Source organism: Amblyomma maculatum, chromosome 2 (assembly GCF_055883805.1).
Source record: "Amblyomma maculatum isolate TAMU_Amacu chromosome 2, ASM5588380v1, whole genome shotgun sequence".
In the NCBI taxonomy this organism is placed as follows: domain Eukaryota; kingdom Metazoa; phylum Arthropoda; class Arachnida; order Ixodida; family Ixodidae; genus Amblyomma; species Amblyomma maculatum.
The window spans coordinates 119,099,594-119,109,861 of NC_139345.1; the positions used below are offsets into that span (position 1 = coordinate 119,099,594).

General features: G+C 49.4%; 1 protein-coding gene across 1 annotated transcript; it reads right to left on the bottom strand.

The window, feature by feature from the left end:
• Positions 1-2,542: 2,542 nt before the first annotated feature.
• Positions 2,543-9,975, bottom strand: LOC146199689 (juvenile hormone acid O-methyltransferase-like). Its single transcript, XM_084592176.1, has 3 exons — positions 9,307-9,975; positions 7,355-7,502; positions 2,543-2,995 (listed from the first exon to the last, which is right to left on the bottom strand). Exons 1-3 carry the CDS (start codon positions 9,973-9,975, stop codon positions 2,808-2,810), a joined length of 1,005 nt encoding a protein of 334 aa, XP_084448302.1. The 3' UTR covers positions 2,543-2,807.
• Between the last annotated feature and the right edge of the window lie 293 nt (positions 9,976-10,268).

The following is a 10,268-nucleotide window of genomic DNA, read 5'->3' on the forward strand; positions in this document are numbered from 1 at the left end:
CAATATGATGCCTTTAAAAATGCTTACCTCGTTTCTGCAAACATGCATGGTGTCTGAGTGGTTTCTTATGTTTGGAACACATTCAAAAAATAGATTAAGTAAACTCAAAGCTGTTAATTGCAGGGTTTAAGATTCCAAAGCAACATATGGCCTAATAGGGAGGCTGTAGCGGAGGCTTCTGGATGTATTTACACTGCCTGAGAGTGTTTGACAAGTTGTATGTTTCCTCCTTGGAAATGTGGCTACTATGGCCGGGATCAAACCCACATCAGCAGTTGACTGCCAAAGCCACTGAGCCACTATGGCAAAGAGTAAAGGCCAAATCATTGAGGTTGGCATAAGCTGAAGGCAGAATGTGTGGCAAAATAATGCTGCTAAAATTCTACGCCTACCCAAAAATGTAGTGCCTTGCACTTCAGACTACCACTTGAAGGGAAGCTTGTAATGCTTTTTGAGTTTATCATATTCTACTGAAGCTTAAACTGCAGGTTTTTCTCCACTTCCTGACAGCCATGCGGCATTTCATTCCGGTGAAAATCGATTTTAAGGTTTGCTCTTTCCATGGCCGCAGTCCAGGTGACCTCTGTGAGCCACACTGCATTTTTGATGTCACAGATATCCTCTACTTCACAGCAAAATTTTGCGGCTTGCGTTAGGTCATGCCAAGCATTTCTTGAAAGGACCCATTATTGTCAGTTGCTACTTCAACCATTCAACATGCATATGAGTGTCATTTGCAGTAATGTTTGCAACATCATTGTTGCGGTGTCTGCATCATGCAAAAAATCATCCCCGACATCGATCCAACTTCTGGTACTTTTAAATGGTTCCACTCAGTATTTTTAGAATCATTTTGTTGTAACAGAGAGAGGGTACTGTAAGGAATGTGTTGTTGTGTTGGGGATTTTTGTGCATAAGCAACTAAGACTATCATGTGCCAAGAACAAGGTTGTTTCTCTTTACTTTCTAGAAAGAACTAATCTATTTTCAAGTTGTTATAGCTTGTTAAGGAGCATCGCTTCTCTTAAAAACCCCAAAATGTGAGAAATTTCAGTGTAAGGAATGTAACGCGGCTGTGGGCTAACAATATCAAAAAACCCTGCTGTTGCCATTTCTTAAAGTTTTTTTTTATGTGAAATGTGTACATCAGCAGTGGCGCACAATTTTTAGTGCATAACGTTACTAGCCACAATCGCGGATTGTACAAGGGCATGTTACTCCAGACTGAGCAGTCTCGCACTCTCAACTTCGACCTCTTTTTTCCTCACATCAGTCACTCCTCAGACTTCTCAGGCAGCAGACATGTACGCGTGGTGCTCACTGGACGTTGGCTCTGTGCTACTCATCCAGTCGTGAAACAGTTGTGCTAACCTCCACGCCTTAATGGGCGTTCTCCCTCAATCGCACTTCCTTGCTTTTCGACGAAATAAAAATGCACAGAAAAATACAGCAGGGCTAAGCAGTGCTTGCACATCTAGTACTTCACATTTCATTAAAAAATTGGCTGTTATTTTTCTTTTTTGACATGCATGGATGGACGGAAAATCGTCGTTTGCGGCTGTGTCAGCATTTCAGTGCAACACTAAACACTGAAGTATCGGCTGTTAATGGAGCGTTTTGTTTGAAGTGGAATACAGAGGGCACTCGTTGCATTGCACTTCGATGGGTCAAGTATGCAAGTACAGTGAAACTTCACTTGAACGAAGCACAAGGGACCTTAGGAAAGAGTTCGCTGAACTGAAATAAGTGTGTGGAAACTTGTTTCCATTAGCCCCAAGCAGCATTCAGTGTTCAAGTCATATCTCAACCCAATTTCAATTTGACCCTGCGCTCATTTGCAACTGAAGAATGCCATGACCTTTTGCAGTACTTTTGAACTTAAGACTGCGCTAGTCTTAAACTCTGTCACTGTGGGTTCTCATGATCCTTGTACCGGCACAAATGTCTGGTAAGCAGCAAAGACCTTAATTTCCTCCAAGCAGATCATTGCTTCCGCAGATCACGTGCGCCATTCTTGGTGCTAAGAAGCTTAGTATGGCTGAAGCTCTGGTTATGGCTGGCTACAAGCTTGTTTAGATAGCCAGTTCAGTCTAAAGCTAAACAATGGACAGTTATCATCATGTGGTAAAAAAACTTGGTTCTCATCATACCAATATTTAACAAAAAGTGTGGGTTGTGCCTGCTGAAGTGCTCAGTACGACATGGGGTACGCAGGATTACACCACGGAAAATGTTCGTAGAACTGAAATAAGGAATACTGAAATTCGCTAAAATGAAGAACGTCTGCAAAGCGTTTGATGGAGCTTCGGCGAGGGAATTAAAGTTCGTACAATTGAATACTTTGTTTAAGTGGCGTCCGTTCAAGTGGTATTCTACTGCAGTACTATGCATTACATTTGCAACTTAGTTTGCAGGAATGTCCGGAGACATTGTGCATGAGTGGCTCAGATCCATTTTCGCAGCTCTGCCATTTCCATGTCTTATTGTTTAACCCGGAGTAGCAGGAATATAGTTCTTAGGAGAAAAAAAGTGGAACAGTCAGTTCATGCATACATTTATTTGAGAGAAGCCGTGGCGATGAAGGGCGATGATGTCACTGGTGAATGCCATTCAGGTCATTTCATGAACAGGTTCTTGGAGCCATATGGCTTAGGCAGATCGATGCAAGTACTTTGAGTGACAACACATTCGCTTATATGGCGATAGGTCAATAGGTATAAGGACAGACAAGGTATGCTATCAAAAAATCTTGCGTCCGAACTAAAAATGCTCCTGTATTGAGCTGATAGAGTGGCTTTGAGCTGCTCTTAAGTGGGTTTTTGTTCCGAGTCTGCAGCCCTGGATGCGTGCACGACGTAGATGTCGAACTCGGCCCTGAATCCAGCGGGCCCCTTGCTGCAGCGGCGCAGCATCTCTGCCGACATGGCCTTGGTCAGTTCCTCCTTCTCGTGGTCGGGCACACCGTCGGTCACTGGCAGCACTGCCGAGATGGAACCTGCGATCGAATACGCATCTAGTTGAAACCGCAGCCATATCAATGAAATACATTAAATTGGTGATTAAAAACAGCAGACGACGTCTGTTAGGTGAGGAGGCTACGACGCCTAACAGCTGGAAGCTTGCACATGCGCTGTTCCAGAAGTAAAGCGAATCAATGCAATTGCTTAATTTAGATGACAGAAGGTCGAGCAAAAAAAAAAAAAAATACTGTCACGCGCTCGCAGCACAAACGGCACACCCAGAGAGCACGTTTTACAAATTTATTATCGGCAACGTAGCCAGACATCTTATAGTAGCGCGAACAAAAACACACACAAGACAGGGTACAGGACGAGCGCTCGTCCTGTACCCTGTCTTGTGTGTGTTTTTGTTCGCGCTAATATAAGATGTCTGAAGTACTGCACCAACTAGGCCGACAACACATCTTACTGAAGCAACGTAGCCCTGCTTGAAATGCACATAACCCATGGAACCTAAGTTCGCAACAACGCGACGTGCATGCGATAACGCTTGATACAGTTGTAACATGCCACTTGCAAGTCGGAGGAGGTGACAGCGTTAGCTATAAGCGAACAGACACATCGCAATTTGCTCGCCGCTAAAAACGGCACGCCGACCATCGACACCCTCACGCACGTGTGGCTCTTGGCCTCGCTTGCTTGCCAAAAATTAAAACACTTTCATGGCTTAGTACGTTTTAATTTCTTCACCTGTCGCAGAAGTTTAGACCGAACTTCACAAGGCAAGCACCGATATCGGGGAATTCAACGCTAAGTAGTGGTCTTGCAGTACGCGCGGCACACCTAAATAAAGTTACCGCGGTCGTACGAGCCGATGTTTTCACAAAGACGTTTATGTCGAGACCGTCCTTTTTCTTGTTCCACGAAGTCCACTGGTGTATCAACTAGCACGCATGGTTTTCTGGCTCAAGCAGAAATTCTGCCAAGGATCACAACGAGTTGAATACTGCGGCTGGGTGCGGCGTCCGCACACACGACCACGCATATGGCGAATGCAGCGCCGCGGCCGCTAACGCCCCTAGCGGATGATGTCACGTGCATACCTCATATAACACTCGTTATGAGGTTCTTGCGCCGTTTAGCTTGGTTGGTTGGTTGGTTGGTTCATAGGAAGGGAAAGGCGCAGTATCTGTCACACTTGCTCTGTGGACACCTGAACCGCGCCGTAAGGGAAGGGATGAAGGTGGGAGTGAAAGTGGATAGAGAGAAAGGGGGGCCATAGTGGAGGGCTACGGAGTAATTTCGACCACCTGGGGATCTTTAACGTGCGCTGACATCGCACAGCACACGGACGCCACTTCGTTTCGCCTCCATCGAAACGCAGCCGCCGAGGCCGGGATTCGATCCCGGGAACTCCGGCACAGTAGTCGGGCGTCTTACCACTGCACCACCCCGGAATTAGTAGAGTGACGTTCCCGTTGTACTCCAGCAAGTCGAGCACGGCCAACCTGCGCCGCAGTGCCAGACGGCTAGGCGTCATCCATTGCGACGCGAAGCAAACGCGCGGCGCAGCCGCGTCCTCAGCATTCCTTACACCATATCCAGTGGTTATTGTTACAAATGAACAAAAATAAGCACAATGTATTGCATCACTCTTTGGAATGCACTGCACTGAGCCCGAAAGGTATGGGGTAGCATCATAGGGGGAAAGAAAGATTTGGGGCGAATGTAGGGTATGAGCAAAACAGATGATTCAAAGTTTCGGAATCAACACAATCAGTAGTGAAAGAAGGTCTCCAAGAAGAAGAAAGGTAATCCAAGAGCAGGGAAATACGCTTGAAGGCGAGCGCAAGCTGCACAAGTTGCTTAACGACGCGGCTTGCGGCTCGGAGCCGACGTCCAAGGAGCACCGCGCGTACACGTCTGCTGTACGTGATGGCTGAGGAGTCACAGATGCGAAGGGAGAGTTGCCGAAGTTGAGGACGCGTGGGCGACATACGACTGTTCAGTCCGGAGTAGTGCACGCTTGTACAGCGCTGTCCGGTGACGGCTGCGACATCCGCAACTGTGACACGCCCCACTCTCACTGGGTTCATCTGTGCGGCCGCTCCGCCCCTTCATTGTTAAGTCGCGTGATGTGAGCGTCGCCGCCTTCTCTTTCGCCTCTTCAAGGTCGTAGAGAGACGGACAGAAAGAGAGAAAGAGAGAGAGAGCGGCTTCTGCTGAGGCTATGCGGCCGCTCCTCCTCCTCAATGTTGAGCCATGCGACGCGCGCGTCGCCAACCTCTCTTTCTCCGCTTCAAGTTCACGAAGAGATGGAGAGGGCTTCGAACAGACATCGGCGAAATCCGTGATTGCGGCTGGTAGCGATACGCACTAAAAGCACACCCGCTGACTGCTGTGCCTCAGTGGTTAGGCCACCTGAATTCTGATCCCAAGGACGCGGGTTTGATCCTGGTCGCGGTGGCTGATTTTCAATGGCGGCAGAAAGCAAGGCACCCGTGTACTGTGCAATGTCAGTACACGTTAAAGAACCTCAGGTGGTAGAAATTTCCGGAGGTCTCCACAATGGCGTCCCTCATAGACCGCTTAGCGACGTTTCTGCACACGTCTGACGATGACTGAGCGGGGCCGTTCGATTGGCTCACACTAACCTCGAACCAACAGGAGATTGTCCTAGTATGCGAAATCCACGAAGCTGCAGGCTAAGTATACTTGCCTAGTCTTCGTCTGACTACCCAGACGCCGCTGATTATCCGGAAGCGGATCTTTCACACTTCCGGTTTTCTCATCGTTCACTCATGCAATACTGCACGTATTCGCATTGGCGGGCTCGCCGGCCTGGTTATCAGAGCTCAAGGTAGATTCAACATACCTTTGTCACGGCTGAGGGGCGGAATCAAAGGTTAATTGATGAATATCCTATTTATTCTTTTTGCAGCTAGGTAATAAAGAGTAATATAACACTGCCCTTTGTCTACGCGATAAGATGCCATGCCGACTACAACCGGACTCAGGTCTGTGCAGAATCGCATGCAGACAGTGCAAATGCTAGCTATAGCTTGCTTAGATTACGATTAAAGCAGATCGATAGGACAGATTGCGAGACTTTACTAGTGATATGCGTATCCCTACTGGTAAACGCGCGTCGCTGCCGCCCATCACAAACGCCATCCGGTGGCTGCATTCTTGATCGACTGCATACCCAACGCACCACCACCTTTGAGGAACGGGTACGAGCGCCAGAACCCTGGCGACATGCCCTCAGGGTCAGACCCATTCCCCGCAACATGTCACGCTTTGACCATAATGACCGTTGTCAGACGCGTACGGAAGCATTGGAGCGACATTATGGTCGAAAGCAACATGTATTCTACGTGGACATTGTCGATCCACCCTACGATGGGAGGTGGTTCACCGCGGCAGTGGTCCACAACATCAACACAGTGGCAGGATTCCCGTTCCACGTCCACAACACAACACACGGAGAGGAAATCACGATTGCGCTCGTCCTCTCCCTCCCACAAGTGAAACATCATTACTGACTCCAACGGGGCCTATCGGAATTATGAGCTGGACACCCAATATCTGATAACATTCAAATAAATACCACATATTATAAGGACAGCCACCGCCGCTTTCCGGAACCCTGTAAGGGTTTCCAGAGAGCGGACGAAAGACTCGTCTTCTCAAAATTTTTTACAGATACAATGCTGTGCCCGACAGTCTTAAAACAATTCAATGTTAACTTTGATGGGGGCTGCAGCCTGTGTGGAGCGACATTCTCAGACGTTTTCCACATGGTCTGGGTCTGTCCATCCAATCACCACCATTCCCAATCTTTCATTACTCAGGGAGGCCTGAGAGGTGGCGCTGCACCGCTGCCATAAGTCCCTAGATTCCTTTAAAAAACGGATCTAGGGACTTTAGCCATGACCTACAGTCCCAGCGGACCTTGGTCACCAGGGTGACCAGGGTGCGAGCGGCGTTAGACGCCGTTGGGGCTCCGGGTCCGGAATAGGAGCTGCACCTCGATTTGCGAGGACCTGGGCTAATAGGGTCTGGGTCGAAACTCCTCCTTTTACAGAAGAAAAAATAAATGTTTGCTACCACCACCAACACCGCCGTCGCTTGCATGCAACCTGTACGAGTGACAGCGGTGCTCGCTGCGCGGCCACCTATTATGGGCGCCACCTTTAAGCGCACAGACCAGCTTCCTTGAGAACGCCGAGACTTTCGCCACTATTTCTAGTACAAAAAATGGCGGAGTTGGTCATTAATTTTGTAAATAATACGTTTAACCACAGCAGGATGTACATGTGGTCGCATAAATTGTTTCAAGGCAGCGTACGTAAGACCGTTTCAGTTGAGGTAGCAGATCAACTAGTCCATACCGGCAAGGTGCTGCTCGCTAGGAAACGTCCATACATTCCGCAGCACTTCGCATGTGTGTGGCTTCAGTTCAGCCGCGCGCAGAACGCCTTCCAAGTAAGCCAGCCGGTCTTCCGCGTCTTGGCTCGGTGGTATGAAGTTCTCGACATCCTGAAAATAGAGCGTAGCACGCCTGTTCATACATCTTGCGCTTTTGAGAAAACTTGGACACAGAACAGAAAACACGACGCATTGTGCTATCACCGAGGATTGGGAAACGTCGGACTCAATTTTGTGGCTAATTTCCTTGTCATTGTTTCGAATGAGGAAAACGAATACACAAAACACGACGCAATGCGCGATCGCCGAGGGTCGGGAAATGTCCGACTCAATTTTGTAGCTAATTTCCTTGTCATTAGTTCGAAGAGTGGGGCAGACAATAAAAAATGAAAATGTAACTACTATATAAGGGATACATTCACTGACGCGTCGTACGCAATGCATTGTGGGTAACTGTGGCGCAGTCGGCCATTTTTGTGTCCACGGAAGAAACAGGGCGAACGTACGTATCAAGTGCTGTCTTGCGCGCATGCGCGGTTCCCCAAGCAGTGGCATCCGCTAATGTGGCTTATTGCCGTAGACTATAATAGCTCTGCACGGTGCAAGCAGCGCAAGCTGAAGAGCTGCCCGAACGACCTCGACTTTTTTAAGGTTCCGAAAGTACACGCACATGCACGAACGACTCCGCCTGGACGAAACAACGCACCGAGATGCGACGTCACATATGGCTGGCACGGCTCAGCCGCGAAAAGTATCGCGGAAATGCGAAATCTATGGCAAATTATTGGCTGGGCTGGAATATTCCGGATGTTCCATGGCGGCTAGCTATTGCCACGATCCGTGCACCACGTGCCCTTCCCGCAGTGGCAAACCATATTCCAAGTAAAAGAGCAGCGCGCCAACTTGACAACACGCATCACCGTGTCCAGCTATGCGCATGTAGTGCGCCGCCAACACCTCCTCGTCCTGTTTTGCGGCAATCCAAGCCTCATTCGATCATAATAAGTCGGATGTTCGCATCGTCTGCGTTGGCTGCGAAGCAATTTTGCATCTGTTGCCTTTCAGGTGGTTTCCTGCGACGAAGATAATCCGTAGCACAAGTAACTCATGAATGTCGCGCATATTTATGCGCGGCCATAGGTCGACGCTTACCGTGCAGTTGTGCATCGACTGCAAACGGGTCGGCGCCCCAGTTTTTTGTTTATGTACCGATCTCTGTCCACATCGCGCAGACTTCGCAGATACTTTTATCTGTCACTCATTATGCCAATTTAGTTTTCATTTCACCGGTGCTAGCATGAGGTAGAGACAATGAAAACGGACGCACACGAGCAGCTTAAGCCGCTGACTGTACTAGTCAGAACTGGACGCAAAGATGGCGTCGGCTGTATACTGACGTTAGTTTCAACGTCATGTGAATACCCTCTATATGATGGCGTTATGATCAAACGGCAAGCACTCATATGACGTCCTGCACATCGACATGGAACCACAAACGTCACAGTAGCGGCCATTTTGGGGTGCATGTAGCAAGGCGAATGAATGGCTGCAAGCATACATAATAGCCATATCATCGCTTGCTCCGGTTACTGCTGCAGCCAATGTTAGTAGACTAGCTGCAGCTGTGCTCTGCGCCACAAAATGGCGCCCGTGACGTCATTTAAATATCTCATATAGCACGCGTGTTCTATTTTACAGCATACTGCTTCTTTCACAAGGAAATAAACAACGCCATATATGGCACTCTTTCCTGCTAGCGCCAAATATGTGAACTTGAGGCATTTTGCCGTCGTGCACACGCTAGTACAGATGTGTACACTGCGCATCCACATGCTTCTAAAAACGCCTAAAACTAGCAATGCGAAATAGCTATTTCGATTTAAATTTGCGATAACTGGCTGCACGATTCACTCACTGGGATGTGGTTCTTCCAGCGGTCCATGACGGCGAAATCCCTCCAGAGCTGGTAGACGGGCGTGCGCGCGCAGAACTGGAGCAGGCACTCGCCGTCAGGCTTCATCAGGTGCTGCACGTTGCGCAGTGCGCCGACCTGGTCGTGGATCCAGTGCAGACAGAAGAAGGAGTAGACACGATCGAAGCGACCATAGCTCTCCACGAACGATGAAACATCACTCGACACGTCCAGCACGTCGTAGGTAATGCGCGGGTGGCCGTAGTAGCGCGTGGCGTACTCGATCATCGCCCTGGACACGTCGGTGCCCACGATGCGCCAGCACGGAGAGCTGCGCGGTAGGAGGACGTCGCGCGTGAAGTCGCCTACGGCGCACCCGATGTCCAAGAACTGCTGTTCCTCGCTTGGTGGCCGCCGGAAAGCGGTGTTCAGCAGATCCAGCACGAGCAGGTTGTCGCGCTTCTGGAACGCGTTGGCCGAGACGTACAGCTGGGGCTCCAGCGTCGGGGAAGCGGCCGTCAAGGATGATGTCGGTGAATCCCGGCCCGAGACATTGGACATAACTCGCTTGAGCCCGGCTGGAGGCGAAGCGGGGCTTGTCGACTTCTTTGCCGGCCCTGTTTGCAGCGTGTACGTTGCGTGTGGTCGGTTGGTCAGGCTTTGAAGCTTCATGTTTTGTGAACTGTAGCAATACGCTCTCGTCGTAGATTCGCTTGCGGGTAAACGCGCTGACCTGCTTATCTCTCGGTAGTGCACGCTTTGCTGCAGATGTGCAGACCTCCATGACGTGAAGAAAAGACGATGCGTGTAAGTCAGTGCGATTTGCAGGGTGTGCACCGCGTCCGAGCGGCCACACGAGGCCCGATGAAAAATCGACAAGCACTTCTTTGTAGCGCCAGCTCGAAGTAGATTGGCCATTTTGCCGGACGACGCCAAAGAGGCAGCTGCTGCTGAGCTTGCCGACA

Coding starts and splice junctions, on each gene's coding strand:
- LOC146199689 (XM_084592176.1), bottom strand. CDS start 9,975: ATGAAGCTTCAAAGCCTGACCAACCGACCACACGCAACGTACACGCTG. Junction 7,503..9,306: donor GCTGGAAGAACCACATCCCA/GTGAGTGAATCG, acceptor CTCTATTTTCAG/GATGTCGAGAACTTCATACC. Junction 2,996..7,354: donor TAGCGAGCAGCACCTTGCCG/GTATGGACTAGT, acceptor ATTCGATCGCAG/GTTCCATCTCGGCAGTGCTG.